Source organism: Otolemur garnettii, unplaced genomic scaffold (assembly GCF_000181295.1).
Source record: "Otolemur garnettii isolate 467f Iridium unplaced genomic scaffold, OtoGar3 scaffold00059, whole genome shotgun sequence".
Taxonomy (NCBI): domain Eukaryota; kingdom Metazoa; phylum Chordata; class Mammalia; order Primates; family Galagidae; genus Otolemur; species Otolemur garnettii.
In genome coordinates this window covers 5,190,454-5,209,666 of record NW_003852454.1, presented here as the reverse complement: position 1 = coordinate 5,209,666, position 19,213 = coordinate 5,190,454, and the positions used below count along the sequence as shown (strand labels likewise).

General features: G+C 41.7%; 1 protein-coding gene across 1 annotated transcript in view; it reads right to left on the bottom strand.

Annotated features, from left to right (window-relative positions):
- Window positions 1-2,355: 2,355 nt before the first annotated feature.
- CFAP221 (cilia and flagella associated protein 221) overlaps window positions 2,356-19,213 on the bottom strand; it is a 115,829-nt gene continuing 98,971 nt past the window's right edge. The window contains exons 21-23 of the mRNA XM_012806876.1: window positions 12,495-12,587; window positions 7,612-7,698; window positions 2,356-2,464 (exon numbers count right to left, since the gene is read on the bottom strand). Of these exons, the coding sequence (XP_012662330.1) occupies window positions 2,356-2,464; window positions 7,612-7,698; window positions 12,495-12,587 (289 nt within the window). The remainder of the gene's footprint in view (window positions 2,465-7,611; window positions 7,699-12,494; window positions 12,588-19,213) is intronic.

Genomic DNA, 19,213 nt, shown 5'->3' with positions numbered 1-19,213 from the left:
TTGGACGCTCCTCCTCCGTCTTTCACACTCAGGGGACAATTCAAGCTTTTGAAATACAAAAATCACATTGTGAAAGTACACAAGCTGGCAATAATCTTCTTCTGTGTGTGTGTTTGTTGGAAATGGATGAGAGGCCTCCAACCAGTCCTTCCATTGCTCACTGACAGGACATCCCTGAGCCGTGTGCTCCCCTCTTGCACTCATTCCTGGAGGACGGATTCCGCTAGACACTCTCCAGCATCGCTGACTTTATAAAGCAGAAAAACAGAAAACATGACTTTGTAAAGACATTTTTTTTTTTTTTGAGATAGAGCCTCAAGCTATCCCCCTGGGTAGAGTGCCATGGCATCACACTCACAGCAACCTCCAATTCCTGGGCTCAAGCGAGTCTCCTGCCTCAGCCTCCCGAGTAGCTGGGACCACAGGCGCCCTCCACAACGCCCGGCCATTTTTTGGTTGCAGCCGTCATTGTTGTTTGGCGGGCCTGGGCTGAATTCAAACCCGCCACCTTAGGTGTATGTGGCTGGCGACTTAGTCACTTGAGCCACAGGCACCGAGCCCAAACATTGTTTTTTAATGGGGTCCTGTGGGGGGAAGTTTAGCTTTTTGTTTTGGGGTGTGCTGTCCAGATGCCTCCTGGGCATCCCGTTGTGCTGTTCTCATGCTGTACCACGTACGTGTAGGGCATTGTGACCACGTACGTGCCAGAGCTGGCGATGAGAGATACCAGTATTATGAATGTCTGTGTGTCCGGGAAAAGATTTTGTTGGAGAGTCCCAGAATAGCTGTAAATGCTCTCTCTGGCTCTGCCACTAAATTATTGGGACATTTGTTCTTTCTCTCCCCTCTTCCCCAAGCCTACCACTTTGTGAAGCTGTGTTACTGATGTAACGACAGTCCAGGATTTTGTATCCTCTCCAGCCCTATGCCCTCCAGTCTTCCCTCCTATGGGACTCTCTCCTTCTTAGGCACTGTTGCACTTAGGATTAGAGTCCAGTGGGTCATGCTGGTTTCACTGAGGCGGCTTAGAGGGAGTGCCTTGGTAAGAAAGTAGAGCAGAATCCAGTTTGACTAGGAGCTAGCTTATTAACGTCGGCTCCACATGCAGGATCTGGAGCTGAGGGCAATGAATGAGATTGTTTTCTCTGATGAGCAGGGCTGATGTGTTAAGCCTGTTTCTGTAGGTTCTTGGATGCCCCTCGTTGTGGAAGGGAAGCGAAGCTGGTTATTGCCAGGCCTGTAAGTACTTAATACATAAATTCTATGATCCTAAAACTGAGATGGCTGAAGGAAGGGTGACCTTGCTGGATGGCTTCATTTGCATGACTGTGCCTGTCTGCAGTGGTTGGAAAACCCTACTTTCAGCCCTCATCACTCGGTATGTATGTTAGCAAATGTGTGCTGGTCCATGATGCCCAGACAGAAACTTTGAGGGCTATGGCAGTCATGCTTTGAAAATGACCCAGTCACTTATCATAGAGGCTGGGCAATCTGACTCCAGAAGGAGAGTTCAAAAGGGCACCTAGGATTCACATAAATAATGAATCAGAGTTATATAGCAAATAAATAAATAAAATAAATGTGTGCACAGAAAAACGAGTGGAGGGAACACACCCAAATATATTTGGACAATTTTGGGTTGTTACAACATCAGCCAAATGTCACGGCCTTACTGGCCTATGCATATGAGTACAGTCACGTTAACAACCAACCAAGAGGCCTGGGTTTTACTGACACATGTTTGCTGCAACTCCTGCCCTCTCAGCAATGACCCCCGTCTTGGGGGGCTTGAGTTGACCCCCTTGCATCTGTGAGTTCCCAGAGGGGTGCTTTTCAGTTGTTCCCAAACCAGTTTGTAAGCTCCAGTTGCCTCACAGTGTCCTCTCCAGGTCCAATCCCTCCTCACCAGTGCCAGCTACTTGGGAAGCCAGTGTCCATCCTGACCCTGCTCTGCCTGGGAGTGGCTGCCAAGGCAGCAGTGCTCAGGGTGCCAAGGGGGCTGGTCCTGGGCAGAGGTGGGAGAGCAGCCCTCCTTCAACCCACTGGCCTCTGCGTCTGGCATTATACCTCCAGCACGCTCTCAGAGTCCACCATCCATGGCTTTAGTCTCCCATCATGCCTTGCTCAGCAGCATTCCAGCAATGTGGTATAAAAAAGCTACCAACGTTGCCATTATACTAATGACATTTTATTTTTAAAAATAAAATTTATAATCTAAAAATATATACATCATCTACATTTCAATTTTTTTCCTCTGCAAGTTTTAATTCCAAAAATGGTTGGAATGCAAATAGACACAAAGGAGGATAGTGACCTGGAGGAAGCACCTGGAAGGGCGTGACCTCCTGGTGAGTTTTATTCTAGAATCAGGTATGTGTTGAGAGCTTTGCTCCGCAGAGTCTTCATCTCTTCCAAGATCTTTTCTCCTGCCTTCTCTGGTGGTTGTGCCTGGTCTTTCACTTCTCTGAAAGACACAGGGAACATGTGAGTCACCCACCAACACCCGGCTGGTGAAGGTTGGAGAGTTATTTTTTAACATATAAATAAAGTTGTTTCTTTTTTTTTTTTTTTTTTGAGACGGAGTCTCAAGCTGTCCCCGTGGGTAGAGTGCTGTGGTATCACTCACAACAATCTCCAACTCCTAGGCTCAAGCGAGTCTCCCTGGGACCACAGGCGCCCGCCACAACGCCTGGCTATTTTTTTTTTTGGTTGCAGCCATCATTGTTGTTTGGCGGGCCCGGGCTGGATTTGAACCCGCCACCTTAGGTGTATGTGGCTGGCGCCTTAGCCACTTCAGCCACAGGCGCTGAGCCATAAAGAAAGTTTTAATTATACTTAGTAATAATTTAGTTACCAGCAAAAATACTCAGCTTAGAAGGGATTCAAACCTGGCTTGTAGTCTCAGTGGCACCAGTCTCTTAGCCGGGGCAAGTCACCTAATTGTGCAGAGTGTCTGTTTCCTGTGTACAAATGGCAGTAATTCCTACCTCCCACCATTTTGAAGGGGAGATGAAATTATTCATAGAGGTCCCAGTGTGATGTCTTCTACACGCTCAGTCAGCGTTAGTAGGTTTTTCATCCTCCTGAATGAAGTAGATACATAATGGTTCTGACTCTGACACTGGCTCTAGATGAGTGGGAACGGAGAGGGAAGGCCGTGCAGCTGGGCAAGTAGGGGCCGATGTGGAGCCGAGACTGATGTTGGGATAGCCAAGGCTAGCTGGGTGCAACTTCAGTTGGATGTCGTGTGAAATGAGGCCGTCAACGGAGGTGCACAATGGGGGCTATACAAAGGGTGGGAGATGAGGAGCAGCCGGGCTTCTCAGGGGCCAACTTGCCGCTTGGTGAGCAGTGGCCAAGGGTAAGGTGCCGAGGGAGACTCGGCTCAGAGACTGTCATGTGCCGATCAGTGTTCATGTATCTGGGAGGCAATGACAGGTGCGTTGGTTGAAAAGACAGACATTTTGCGTAAAGACTGAACTCAGCCACATGAGCTGCCTGGGAGATGGGAGAATCCAACATAAAATTAAATGCTTCCGAGACATTTTCTAAAGAAGGTAACATGTAAAGTTCTGGCAAATGCCTGACAGTTTTGGAAGACCAGAAATATCTGAAAATGGACAATTAAAATGTTCCCTAATGCATTTAACCAAAGAAATTAATTGGAATCATTTTATGGAATCATGTCTGAAGATATATAGATCATGAATCCCTTCAAAGATATGCGTGATTGAGTGATATTGTGATAACCTGAGGAATGTCAACGGACATGTCACCAACTAAAGTCACTCTCACAGTTTCTTGGACATTTTACAACATGATTCCCTTTTGTGGGTCTTGAGAGGGCTGAGGCCACTGTCTAGGCAGCAAAGACTCTCTCCAGTTAATTTCAGCCATTGAGGGAGGGCAGATATACTTTACATCCACAAAAAAAATGGCTGATAGAAACTAAATAGCAGTCTTCACGGGGGAAATTACCCCCAGTTATGTGTCGCTTTGTTCTTTCCCTGTATGTCCAAACTCTGACGATATGCGCATCTGACAGGAGGACTCTGTTGGCTTCTGGTGGAGGGTAAGAAAAGCAACAACTAAAGAACAGAGGGGGAAATCCTGAGCATAAGATAATGCTTGAAATGAGCTAAAGAGAATTTTGGAATCAAGTAACTTTTGAAAATGCTCTATGGGATATTAACCTGTTAGAATACTATACAGTCAATAAAATGGTAATTATACTGATAATTTTCACACATGAAAAGTATATATAAATAATTTTAACTACAAAAGAGGTAAATTCAAAACGCCATGGAAATGTTTGTTGCAAATGTGTGAATGTATATATACATATATATGTTTTTTAAATTAGAAGCTAATTGGTGTATGAGAAAATGATTAGATTTTATTGTTAATTTTTTTTTTTGTCAAAAACACATAACAATGTAGCCAATATACATAAAGAAGAGAAAAATGCTATACCAATTTGGGTGAATATATATACTTCATTTTCATGTTATAATAATTGGAGAGGCCAGGTGCAATGGCACATGCCTGTAGTCCTAGCACTCTGGGAGACAGAAACAGGAGGATTGCTTGAGGTCAGGAGTTTAAGAGTAGCCTGAGCAAGAGTGAGAGTCTGTCTCTACTAAAAATATGAAAATTAGTGGGTGTTGTTGTGGGCACTTGTGGTCTCAGCAACTTGGGAGATTTCAGCAGGAGGGTTGCTTGAGCCCTAGAATTTGAGGTGGCTATGATGTCACTGCGCTATGCCCAGGGTGAAAGAGCAAGACTCTGTCTCCAAAAAAGAAGGGCTTTAAAAAATAATAACTTACTATTCAAATGTCATTCAACATTAGCTATGTAGTGTAAAGGGTGAAAACTCAAACTCAAGTGAAAAAGGGAGTGAGTGGAGAGTTATATTGGATGTTACTCTGCTCAGAGGGCCAGCCATTCTACTTCCAGGGATCATTTTTGAAATTGAAAAAAAAGAGTTTTTGCTTAAAACTTTTAGTCAACTATTTGAAACTTGAAACAAAACATGAAGTGTGTGTATTTGTTAAGGTGCAAGAAGTTTTATGTGCTTTGTAGTATGATACTTTACTGAATCAGTTAACTGATCAAAACACGTGTTCCCTGGAATTCTATTTAAAATCTTTATTTTCTAAATTTTCATTCACCAGAAACTACCAATAGATTTCCTGAGAGGTGATGGTGCTTGTAGGCCTCTGACACTATCACAAACAAACCAGAGAAACCCCACAGCGCCCTAAGACATGTGAGCGCTCCTTTCAGAAAAGGTAGGGCCACCCGTAAGACCCTAAACAAAGGGAGGGGCAAGCTGAGAAAACGATTTTGACTTTTCTGAGTTTGTTGAGACCTGTTTTGTGGCCTAAGATATGATCAATTTTGAGGAAATAGAGAAAATGAGTTTGCAGTGTATATGTAAGAAAGGATAATTATCCTTAATAATTGAGTGACTTCTATAAAAAATATAAAAAATATGGCTCTGTGCCTGTGGCTCAAGTGGCTAAGGCGCCAGCCACATACAACTAAGGTAGCAGGTTAGAACCCAGCCCGGCCCGCCAAACAACCACAGCTGCAACCAAAAAATAGCTGGGCACTGTGGCAGGTGCCTGTGGTCCCAGCTACTTGGGAGGCTGAGGCAGGAGACTCGCTTGAGCCCAGGAGTTGGAGGTTGCGGTGAGCTGTGATGCCATAGCACTCTACCCAGGGGGACAGCTTGAGGCTCTGTCTCAAAAAAAAAAATTAAAAATAGTCAAAACAAGCTAACAACCTTCTATTTAAAAGAAGAAAAATGAACTCAGCACCCATAGGACAGTGAATTACAGTGCCAGCCACATATACCGAACTTGGTGGGTTCGAACCTGGCGTGGGCCAGCTAACCAACAATGACAACTGCAACAAAAAATAGCTGGGCATGGGCAGCACCTGTGGCTCGAAGGAGTAGGGTGCTGGCCCCATATACTGGAGGTGGCAGGTTCAAACCTGGCCCCGGCCAAAAACTGCAAAAAAAAAAAAAATAACCAGGCGTTGTGGCAGCCACCTATAGTCCCAGCTACTTGGGAGGCTGAGGTAAGACAGTCACTTAAGCCCAAGAGTTGGCAATTGCTATGAGCTGTGATGCCCTGGCACTCTACTGAGGGTGACATAGTGAGACTCTGTCTCAAAAAAAAAAGAAGAATAAAAATGTTGATAAGAATAGGAAAAATTTTAATATCACTTGTAAACAAAAAAATTAAAACAATGAGATGGTCTTGGAAAAATTTTATTCTACTGATAAAAATGAGATTCCCTACCCCACACCCCTGCCCCAGCTCCACAATAATATTCCATGTTTGAATGCAGGCAGTCCTGTCCTCTGCTAGTAGGAAGGATGTCAATGCACTTTCTGGATGGCAATTAAGCAATATATGTTAAAAGCTTAAAATGCACGTTAATCTATTAATAAAATTTCTCCTAAGGAAACAGTCTTATAAATTTGTAGGGAATTATGGCATAAAGATGTTTGTTGTAGCATTATTAATAACAGAAAAACATTGAAAAGAGTTTGCATGTTCATCGGTAAAGGGTTGGTTAAATATATTATGGTATATCTACTCAGTGAAATATAATAATGAATACCTGTATTTTTAAATATGTCTATGACATATTATTAAATAAAAGTGCAGAAACAAAACAGTATATACAACATGATTTGATTTTGTTAAAACAGAAGACCATATATCAAAATGTATAAGTTAATACCTTCGAATGCTAGGATTATTGTTTTTATTTTATTCTTTATATTTTTCTGTATTTTCTAATTTTTTTAAATAATAAAACAGCATTTAAAAAATGAAAGAGCAAAAAAATGTACTGTACCTCTGGAATTCCAAACTTAAAAACCATACCAACTATAAGTGGTTATTTACATTACAAAAGTATTCTTTAAAACCAGTTTTTTTGTTTTAATTTGTATGTCTTTCATTACGAATGAGGTTGAACACATTTTACATATTTATCATTATGTTTCCCAAGTAATTTTTAGAAGGATATTTACATAGCTAGTTAGTCCGCTCATGGAGAGAAGAAGGAAAGAACATTTACTAAGCTCTAGTTCACGCCAGGTGACTAGCTGGAGGCTTCCACACTTGGCACCTCATTCAATCCTCACAACTGCCCTGGGAGAGAGATTTTATTTTCTGCATGTTACAGATGAGGCCACTGAGGCCCAGAGAAAATAAATACAATAACTTGGATTGAGATCTCACATGTGATAAATAGTGGAGCTGGGATTCAACTTCAGGGCTGGCTCCAGAGCTTGAGTTCCTTGTATTGAATGAAACTCAATCAGCTATTTATAAGAAACAAACATATCACTGAAATTGACTGATAAGAAAAATGGCAAATTGATTTCAGCTTTTAAAGACTTTCTTAGCAAAATTTCAGTGCATGTGATTGTGCATAAAATAAAATATAAATATATGAAGCACTGGAAATATATCTCTTTCAAAGATTGAGATATTTAGATTCAGACAATTTGACAATTCTGTACACCATGTAGGATAAATTTTATTGAAGGGTATCTCCTAATAAGGCTTAAAAACATGCACTTACTTCTCCTTCTTGGTGTCCAAAGTAGGGAATTCTGCTTGGATCATTTCTGGAGTCAATGTAACTTCTATAGTCTTTTCAGAGAGCTCACTGAAAATTAATAAGATGTTTAGTAGGATCTGGTTTTCCTTCCCAACATAAAAACAGAATGAAATATTGTGATAATTTAGGAGTTATGCAGTTCTTGTGGTATTTACCTTTAGTCCCATCTATTTTTGTTGCGTTTATGCTAAGAGAGAATAATGCTGATAAATTGCTTTCCACCAACAAACAATGATAGGAATAATGGTAGTTATTTATAACTACATCAGAGGATAAAAAGCATTTTAAAAAATGAGATTACAAAATTCATATTCTTTCTAGGTACGTATGGAACATTTACTAAAAGTGACTGTCTCTTGGGCTATAAAGAAAGCCTGAAAGATTTCAAAAGGTTGAAATCATTTGGTGTATGTTTTCTGGTCACAATGAAATTAGAATAGAAATCAATAGCAAAGAAGATAGCTAGAGTCCACAAGTCCTTTAAAATTAAACAATATATTTCTAAATAGTCTACTGATGAAAGAAGAAATTGAAGGGATTTAGGTTTTCTTTTATCTTTTATGCTAGAGCAGGGATCAGCAAACTTTTCCTACAGAGAGTTTGTGGGTCACAGGGTCTCTTTACAACTACTCAATTCTGCTATTGTAGCTTGAAAGGAATCATAGAAAACATATAAGTGAATGGTATGGCTATGTTACAATAAAACTTTATTTACAAACATAGATGGTGGACCAGATTTGGCTCTGGGCCAGTTTGCCAACCTCTGGTTTACAGCTTTGTTGTTTGATGGTTCAAGCTGGCTCACTGCATGTTGAGGTATCAGTTAGAGTAAAATGAGAAGGGATAATGTGGAGGGGACATACTCATTCTGTTAAGTCCTGACTTCAGAAGCAAAATATACATGAATCTTGGCTGGCTATCTACCATTGGCAAAAGCCTACTCAAATGGACAACTTAACTGCAAGGAAGGCTGGAAAATTTGACCTCTAGTTTCAATGGCTGTATGATTTTAGAAGAGGATAATACATTTTTTGATAGTAACCTTCTCTGCCACACTCAGTTAAAGAGAAATGCTTCCAAGATCAACAAAGGCAATAAGCCTTCAAAGTTTGGAATTAAAACCAAGAACACTTTACTCAGCAGAGTAAACAGATGTGGGTATGGAAAATTTGAAAAAAAAAAATCCTTGAAATCTGCAAAAAGTTGTTCTAACCTCATAAGACTGAAATCTAAAACTTACTGAGTAGCTAGTATATGCTGGTGCTTTGCAAACATTATCTTCCATTAGCTGTTTCCTCATCTCTAAAGTGTGCAAAATAATAAGACCTTATCATGGGAATTAAATGAGACTGCTTGCACATCACTACCTGATAGACATTTAGAGCTCAGTGAGTGGGAGTTACTATAATTATCATCATCATCATCTTCTTTAATTCTGACAACCCTCTATGAAATAGGCACTACTATTCCCACTTCAAAGATGAAGAAACTAAGTCACAATAGTGTGCACACAAGTGCTGAATGGAGGAGGGTTGTCTGTGTTTTGGTTTGCTGAGCAGCTTCCCAGCCAGACAAGACATGAACCAAATATTTATCGTTCTATTTTGACTGCAGTGTTCTCAAAAAATGCCCTCATGTGGTAGTTGAGTAGAAAGCCCTCCACCCTTCCTTTTAGATCTGGATTCCAACCTTTAAATACTCAAGTGTCACCAAGTATCACTGCATGTGGCAGGCCTTAGAGGAACTGGCTATTTGCTATTAAGGATTTCATTAATTGTTTACTTACATGGACTGAAAATGCACGGAAAGTATCAATGGAGTATGTGTTTATAAAATAAAGAAACAGTAATCAACAAATACTTATTCCTGAGTCTATACTCAGTGTGAGAGATATTGTAGGGTGGTGAGTAATAAACTGTTTGCTACGATCACAGTGCAGGGTGGCAGTGATCCTAGTCTAATCATGACAATGTGGAATTGTTATCAGTGCTTGAGTTACCAGAATTTCTTTGCTCCATCACAACTGATAATATAATTTAGAATGTGAAAGTCTGGATTTATTACAAATGAAAATATTTTTGAACAATGGAGCTAAGAAGTGCCAATCAGCAAGGATGCTGCAGGAGGACGGGGCCCTAGATGGCCTTGGTTGTGCTGGTTCTTCTCCCTCTTACTTGCAATTCTCAGGCAGAATATTCTGAACATGCAATATCCTGAGATGAGGAGGGCAAGTCTATAACAGCTGGGCTGTGTCCGAGTTAATCCTGGGAGAGCATGTTGTGCTGTGCTTCAACTCAAGGGTACAGAAGCTTGAGCTGTGGTCCCTGTGAATTCCAAGGGGAGGTACAGAATCCCAAGTGGAGTGCCTTTGGGATTCCTAAGCTGGGATGCAAAGTATGGCATATGAAGGCAAGACTACCCCCATTCTGGGCAGCTTGCTGAGCCTTGATGGCCTGGCTTACCCTGAATCCTAGACTTCTGCTAATCTTTGCTGCCTATCTCTGAGGCAGCAATATGCTTTGCCTGACTTATCATCCCTGTGTTCTGTCTCACCAGAATAGACCTAAGGACATTTGCAGATGCCAAAGAAACGGTCAGAAAAATACATCGGTAAATACAGATGATCCATTGACTTAAAATGAGATAATGTCCTGATGAGTTGAACATTTTAAGTTGAAAATACATTTTTGGCTTATGAAATTTCCAACTCACAATGGATTTATCCAGATGTAATCCCATGGTAAGTAATGAGTAACATTTACATACCATCATGAAGTTGATAAATCCTAAGTCAAACCATCATAAATCAGGGACTGTTTGTAGTTTCTACAATATTTTGATCAGTGACAGGAGTTCAATAACAAGAGCTTCATTTGTGAAATGAGCTTAGACCATGTAGAGGCAAAATCCATTAATGAATCATACCTCACATAAAAAGAAGACATCCATCTTGCCACAGAAATACAGTTATACTTCAGAACACTTTCTTTTATTCCTCAAATGCAGGGACAATCAAGCAGGCACAGGACTGGTCACTTGGCCTGAGTCGCGACCAGAAACCAAACTCTTCATGCCCATACTTCACATCAAACAGAAACACACAGAAGCATTGGGCTTTCTGTTAATGGCTAAGCTGGGCATGTGTGTTTTTGACTTCTCACCCACCTCCTCTTCATATTTTCCTTGACCTCTCCACTGGATTAGAAATCCCCTCATTTTCCATCATCTTTCCTGCTTCCCAAACCTCAACTCTAAAAAGGCTCATGAGGTCTTATACTGAGTTATAAGATTCAAACTGTTCCCTCCTAGAGGTATATGTACTTTAATGGGGACTAAGCCCAAAGCTAAAGGAATGAATCTTTGTTAACAAAAGTTCAGGAAATACAGTAAGGAGTAACTTTGGGGCCAAGGGTCTTCCTTTGTGTCCTTGATCTTGCCATGTAAGGCTGGTGGCCCTCTTGGTGCTATTCTCCAACTCTGCTATACAGCAATACATTTAAGTGTTCCTTCATACCCCCAAGGACACTAAAAATCCAAATATAAAAATATTTATTCATCTTCTCTTCCTTTAGCATGACACAGGATGAAAGGAAGCCTCTTGGGACATCACTATATCTTTGTTTGCTACTTTGGAAATCTCTCATTTTCATTTTCTCAGATTGACACTATTGGGTGAGAAGACATTTATTTAAAAGTGAGTTGTTGCTTGACTACCTGTGTCAGATACTGGGTTAGGGGTTCGTTGACCAAAGTCATTAATAATAATAGCTCCAGTGATCAAGACCTTACTATGTGCCAGGCCACACACACTTGGCATGTATTTACTCATTGATTTCTGCAGCCACTCGTGAGATGGCGTCTTGGGGTTATTCCATTTTAAAGGTGAGGGTATGGAAGCAGAGAGGTGAACTCACTTGCCCAAGGTGTACTGAAAGTGGATGGCACGGTGGAGGGCTGGAGTCCACACCCCACACCCTTTATTGCTGTGCTATTAAACATCTTGGGTGTTCTATGATCATCCTAGTAGAATCCAATTTTAAGGAAAGATGAATACATATGAAACTTTATGCTATGTTGGATAATTAAACTAGAAAACTGAAATGGACTTTACTTTTTCCTGGTAGAAAGTAGCTGCTACGACATACAGAACTTCTGATTCTCTCCCTGAAATTATGTGGTGATGTAGTAAATAGCTAAATATATTTTTAGAAAGGAGGAAGGTAAGGATTAAGGTCTAGCGGCATCTGCATGCTGGGTGGCGGCAGGCTATCTGGCTGGATTCACATATGTGCTGGGCGTTTGGATGCAACGTGCTGAGGGGCTCACCACAGAGAAGTGGTGCTGGGACGGGGCACGTGCTCTTCATGGCTCAGATTTCCATTCTGGGATCTGCTGCAGGGTCTCCAGCCATTCAGCTTAAATGGGCATGGGGATAGGAGATCCCAGAATCCATTGCACTGGTTGTTGGATGCTGATCACTAAACTTAGACATAAGTGCCTTGCTCTGGGGCTTACGCTTCTTTTTGCTCATTCAAATCCTACCCATCCTTCATGTACTAACCCAACTCCACATGGCCACTAAAGCCTTCCAAGCTCATCAGGCACCCCCTCCCATCTCCCCTCCTTGAACTTCTGGAGCATCTAAAGATCTGTAAATTGTACAGCTTAAAGACTGTCGATTCTCTGCCATGAACTTAACATTTAATCTCGATGGTGATGTGGTTGTGTTACCTTCCCATTCGAGTTCAAGCTCAGGCACTGTGTGCTGTTTTGGAGTCTCTCACAACACTGCATGTATTTTTGGAAAACAGATCACATTAGAGACCAAAAGAAAAGAACGCTACCGTTCCACTGTTTCTAGTCTGTCGTCTTCTGGTAAGGCAGCAAGAATGGCGGGGACATCTGTGGGAAGCATGACCGAATTGAGGGAATCACAGCTGTGGAAAAATCACACAGGAAGTTGAGAATAAGCAACCACATTACAAGTCTTGGAGTCTTTATATAATTTTCTAAAGCACTTTCATTCCACTGATGATGAGGCCTCTGACTCTGTCTGCCCTCCGTCTTGAAAATCCACTCATGTTTCTTGAGAAGCAAAGGTAGGGGGTGCAATAAATAGGCCCGGTCTAACCCAGAAGAACCTTGCCAAATAAGACATTTTTGGAGTTTAAAAACAGAAGCATAACAACAATCATAACAGTTGGTAGTGTCTAAAACAGTGGTTCTCAACCTTCCTAGTGCCACGACCCTTTAATACAGTTCCTCATGTTGTGGTGACCTCCAACCATAACATTATTTTCGTTGCTACTTCATAACTGTAATTTTGCTACTGTTATGAATCGTAATGTAAATATCTGATATGCAGGATGGTCTTAGGCAACCCCTGTGAAAGGGTCGTTCGACCCCCAAAGGGGTAGCGACCCACACGTTGAGAACTGCTGGTCTAAAATCATATTATTTCCTGGGGTGGGCGTAGACAGTCTGTACTCTTCCTTAGTCAGTCTATTCAATTTTAAATATTCCTCTCTACCCTCTTATGTATTGTTTGGTATTGTAACTTCAGAACTTTATACAAAAATTCCTGGATATTGAGGATGTTAAAGAATTGAGAGAGGGAGAAAAAATATGTATTTTTATTTTTAAGAGGCTGGCCGTAGACTTTCTTTTCAAGAAGGTGAAACAACCACTCACTATTTTTAGTCCCAACTCTTATTTTATTTTATTTTATTTTTATTTATTTATTTATTTTTTAATTGAATGGTAACTGTGTACATTAATGCACTTCTGGGGTACAGTGTGGGGTTTTCACATACAATCCGAAACACTTCCATCAAACTGGTTAACAAAGTCTTTGTGTCATTTTTAGTCCCAACTCTTCCTTGTAAACCTTTCAAACGATGTTGATGGAATAAAAGCTGACCACACAACAGCAAAGAAAATAGGAGAAAGGACATCAGGGAATAAAAGTCTTCAGTACTTTTCTGGAATCAATTTCTAGAAGCTAAAGAGTGCTGTCTCATGAACAAAAGCAAAGAATGCCAGAGCCTGGAACACGTGTGGAAGGAGACAGACCTCCTTGCAGGCGCTGGAAAAGTTGCCAGCTGAAGGAAAGGAGGTGGCGGGGATGGAGAAACAGGGACAAGTTGAACACTCCTTTGTGGGGATGTCTTTGAGATACTAAGCCTCTTACCTTTGGGTTCAGTGCCCATTGCTCAGTGGTTAGGGTGCTGGCCATATACACTGAGGCAGGTGGGTTCGAACCCGGCCCGGGCCTGCTAAACAACAATGACAACTGCAATAAAAAAAAAATAGCCAGGCATTGTGGTGGGCGCCTGTAGTCCCAGGTACTTGGGAGGCTGAGGCAAGAGAATCACTTAGGCCCAAGAGTTAGAGGTTACCGTGAGCTGTGATTGGCATGGCATCCTGCTGAGGGCAACATAGTGAGACTGCGTCAACAAAAAAACTTGGTTTAGTTATTGTGGAAAAATACACCTGTTTGCCAAGTATGGAAACTGGCTAAAAAAACCCCAGAAAATAATGGCACCATGGTTTTTACAGATGGCAAAAAGAATGATAAAGGTATCTGTGAACTGATAAAAAGTGATTTTCAGGATATATTAAATGAAAGAAGCAAATGCAGGAAAGCATATCTAGAAGGCCACTTTTTGTATAGTAAAGGAGGAGGAATAAGAAAAACCAGATATTCTGGTTAGCACTACAAAGAGAAACACAGGAAGGATAAGGTGGACGACCACGCTGATTACCTACCGGGGGTGGAAGGGAGACGGGAGGGAGTGACTCTTTCCTGAGTATTTCTTTTTGTGTAGTTTTTTTTTTTTTTTTCACCATGCCTGTGGCCCCCATCCACCACGGACCTCTTTTTGTATAGTTTTGAATTTGTAAAACTAGTTACTGTTCTACATATTGAAAAATAAAATAGTCAATAAAAAAGGAAGTGAAATAGACTGAAAGAAAACCAAAACAAATAATATTTCACATTATTCCAAAATCACACTGGAGGGATGGGGAGAGAAGAAGAGAGAGAATGAGAGAGAGAGAGACTGAAAAAAAGGAAGAAGACTGGAAGGAAGAAATGAGAAAAGAAAGAAAAAGAAGAAAGAAAGGAGAGAGAAGGAAATAATTCAAGTAACTTATAAATACAGTGTTTGAATATGTGCCACAGTCTTGGGTGGGATGGGGGACGAGGGGGAACTTCAAATAAATCTGAACTCTATTTATCTCGCATGTTTATGAGAGTGAATACAGATGAAGCAATTCTGAAACGATTTTAGATGTATTATAAAATTGAGTAAGTAAATGTATTAGAAGCCAGGATTCTCACAGTGGAAGGAAATACAGATGTGGAATGGTGGCAAGCAATCAATAGCTCAATAGATATGGACTTAACTTTTGGGTATTGGTGTGAATTTATGATTTTAAAAAATGTAAATGTATTTGTGTGTTGATGTGTACTTATGTGTATATATATTTATGCGTGCATACATATTTACATGTACATGATGTGTGTGTGCATATCCCAGAGTTTGCTGAATAGGCAAAGAAACAAAACTACCCAGTAACAATGTGCACACCTAGCACCCAGCTTTTGGTCTTTAATCTCATTTCCTACTAAAAGAAACCTGGGCCCCAACACCCAGAAGCTAGCCCTATTTACTGACTTCACGACAGAGAATCCACATTCTATTAGAAAATTCTACTGAAGCGTTAGATTAGAAGATGCGCAGCCAGAGGGGCCGAGAGCTTCAGCGTCTGGACTCCTCTCCTGAAATTAGACTGGTCTAAGGAAGATGAAATGGCAACCACCAAGAATTTCTCATGAAGCAAAACTAATCCAATTTTTAAATTTTGAGATCACGTTCCTCTTATATTTTGTGCTAATATGCTCTTTTAAAATTGAAATGGTCATGACACTAGATGATGGTGGAACATTTTATTTTATTTTATTTTGTTTTGTTTTGTTTTGTTTTAGTGTCCTTATTTAACAAAGTAAAACTCTGACTAACCCAAGTAAGTTCCCAAAATCCTTCTGGACATTTCACTCATTTATAAAATCTGAAACTATCTGGAAACTACTGGATTAGATAATTTCTTCAGTTGCTGTTGACACTCAGATTTTATGGGAATCCACAGTGACTTAACAAATTCTCACAGAATTTACCAAAGAATAAAGACATCGATGAGCTGCTTCAATGATTATGAATACAAAAATAAGTTGAAATAAATAATCAATAAGTAACTATGTCGCATGGTTTAACAATAAAGAGATAACTCTTACGGGCAAAAGATATGAGGGAAGTCTCATAAGTAATAGGATGTAATTTACTTAAGCAAAATGGTTACAAAATTGAAATATCATTAATGAAGTTGTAGGATGTTGCTATAGAATAAATTTTGTGTGCCTCCCAAAAGTCATATGCTGGAACCTAACCCCAGTGTATTTTGAGATGAAGGCTGTGGGAGGTGATTAGGTTATGAATATGAAGCCCTGGTGAAAGGGATTGGTGCCTTATAAAGAAAGCCTGAGAGAGCTCCTCCCCCTTCCACCATGTGAGGACACAGTGAGAAGATAACCATGTATGAACCAGGACACCACACCTTGGTCTTGAACATCTCAGCCTCCCAAACTGTGAGAAATAAATTTCCTTATTTGTAAACTACCCAGTCTGTGGCATTTTGTTAGAGCAGCCTGAATAAGCCAGGACAGACCTTAAAAAGAATTACCCTTCTTGTTTTGTAACTGTTTTTAGATATAAAAACATGACCTAGAATCTTATAGCCAGTGGAAATCTACAATTAGGAAATATAGAATCCTTCCCTGATTTTATGATCTGTTATGCACCTACAGTTTGTTTTGAAATAAACTGACCCAACAGAGCACTCAGGCATAGAAGCGCAAAGTAGCAACTCATGGTTGGAAAGTTTCCTGTAATTCATGTAGAATTCATGTTTAATTCATGGTTGAATAAGCCCAAAGTAACTATGTTCTGACTGGTTGTTGAAAGAACAGCCTCAGGAGATTTTTCTAAGGACAGTTGCTTTGAAAAAAGAAATAGGATGCTTTTTCTTAATTCTTGAGATCTGTACGTGCTGACAGTGGGTGGACATAATCAGCAGGTCGCCACTTTGCTCCATGTCTTATGTGGCTTTTTCAGTCTTCAGAAGGTCCCCTGAACTCAGCTTACTGATTACATGGGTCAACTTTAAAGTGTCCTTGCCTTCCAGTAAAATGCACCATTCTGTCAAAATGGTGATAGAGCATTGCCATCTGGTGGCAACAGAGTGACTACAAGGTTTAGTGGACAGGCGCAGAGGGAAGACCAGGCAGTGTTACCAGCATACACGTCAGGCACAGTGGGTTTACATAGGCATCTTACTTTTATTCTCCAATGTCCCCATGAGGGACACCATCATCACACCTCTTTCACAGATGAGCAAATTGTCACTCAAAGGGCTTTAGTAATAAGTAACTGGCCCAAGGGTAGAGGGAGGCAACACAGCTAGCAAGCAACGTGGCAGGTCTTCCCAACCCCAAAGCTTTCCTTCTCTCTACAATACCCTTGTTTTCTCTGACGATGGGAGATTTGACATTTTAGAAATATGCCAAAAATGAAGAACAAAGCTGCTGACTTCACTTTGGGATGGCGATGGGGGGAACTAATAGGAAAGGAGCTCATACTTTTGAGCCCCTGCCGTGCCCCACATCCCACGCTGCGTGCTTTCTGTTTATCTCATGCTCATGTCCAGGCAAAGGAGAGGGGAGTAGTAAAGAGGCACGCAGGAAATAACCCAAAGGGACAGCACACGGAAAGCCTCTGGAAGTGCGGCTGCATTCAGGAAGAGCTTTTCAGTGAAGCTCTTTAATGAAAGCAATGAAGGAAGAAGCCAAATTAAGTGCTCTAGGGTCACAAATTGGATTCAAACTATCTCCACAAATGCCTGAGGAAGGGCAGGTGGAGGGCCAGTATCTGTAGTGTAGTTGCATACCGGGTGACCTCTTCAGTTACTTATTACTCTTGTACTCCTGTTAATGTTAAAATGTCAGCTCGGCACCTATAGCTCACGTGGCTAAGACGCCAACCACGTACACCTGAGCTGGTGGATTCGAATCTAGCCTGGACCCGCCAAACAACAATGACAACTACAACCAAAAAAATAGCCAGGAGTTGTGGCGGGCACCTGTGGTCCTAGCTACTTGGGAGGCTGAGGCAAGAGAATCGCTTAAGCCCAGGAGTTGGAGGTTGCTGTGAGCTGTGATGCCACGGAACTCTACCCAGGGCGACAGCTTGAGGCTCTGTCTCAAAAAAAAAGAAAGTTAAAATGTCAAAGATGCAAAGGACCTTTGTGACAAGTGCAATCCCTTTGTGACAAGAGGACAGGGCTGAGAGAGGTGGCTAAGGAGTGTGGCTGGGGTCACGCAGCTCCTAGAGGGCATGTGGTGTTCCTGGTGAGTTTCTGAATCAGAGGACCCAGGATCTACTTGTGGGAGCTGGGGTGTAGAAAGATCACCTGCCGCCTGTGGCTCAGTGGGTCGGGTGCTGGCCCCATATACCCAGGGTGGCAGGTTCAAACCTGGCCCTGGCCAAACTGCAACAACGGGTGTTGTGGTGGGCGCCTGTAGTCTCAGCTACTCGGGAGGCTAAAGCAAGAGAATTGCCTGAGCCCAGGAGTTGGAGGTTGCTGTGAGCAGTGTGACACCACAGCCCTCTACAGAGGGGAATAAAGTGACACTCTGTCTCTACAAAAAAAAAAAAAAGATCACCTGCTGACCGTGGTTGGAGGCAGAGCTCAGGTCTGTAGGCCACTCTTGGAGTGAGCCTCATTCTGAATCAGAGGATTTGAACAAAAAGTGACAGCTGAGGATAATCATTTTGAGACCCTAGTCCAAGCATCCTCAAACTACGGCCCGCGGGCTATATGCAGCCTGCCTAGGACATTTATCAGGCCCGCTGGGTGTTTTTGCCACCGCTGCCTGTCCTGCCTAGCAGCCAAATCGTCCTGGGGTCCGCAGTCCGGCCCTCCAATGGTCTGAGGGACAGTGACCTGGCCCTCTGTTTAAAAAGTTTGAGGACCCCTGCCCTAGTCTCATGTGCTAACCAATAACTTGTTTAGCTGTCTCTATGTAAGGACGATGGACTGAAGAAGCAACTTCAAGGGCTCAAGAGTGGGCTATTGACCAGGCAGAGTCTGAGGAAAAGGCACCAGGCTACTTGTTTGATATCTTATAGCTCTGAAGAGATAGTAAGAAATTAGCAGAAAGTAGTTACTGTAAATGTATTCTTCTGTTGTGCAACAATATTCCCATCTACATGTCTGTGTCTGCAGCTGAGCTATAGGCTCAGTCTGGACTGAGCTGTGTCTACGTATAAAGATGCCATCCATGCTCATGGGGACTGCCAAGCTATGGCATGAGGAAGAGCTGGATCCTTCAGAATTGGATATGGAGGCTTCAGAAGGTAATCTTGGCAATTAAAACATCTTAAAGTGGCTCGGCGCCTATAGCTCAACAGGCTAAGGCGCCAGCCACATACACCTAAGGTGGCAG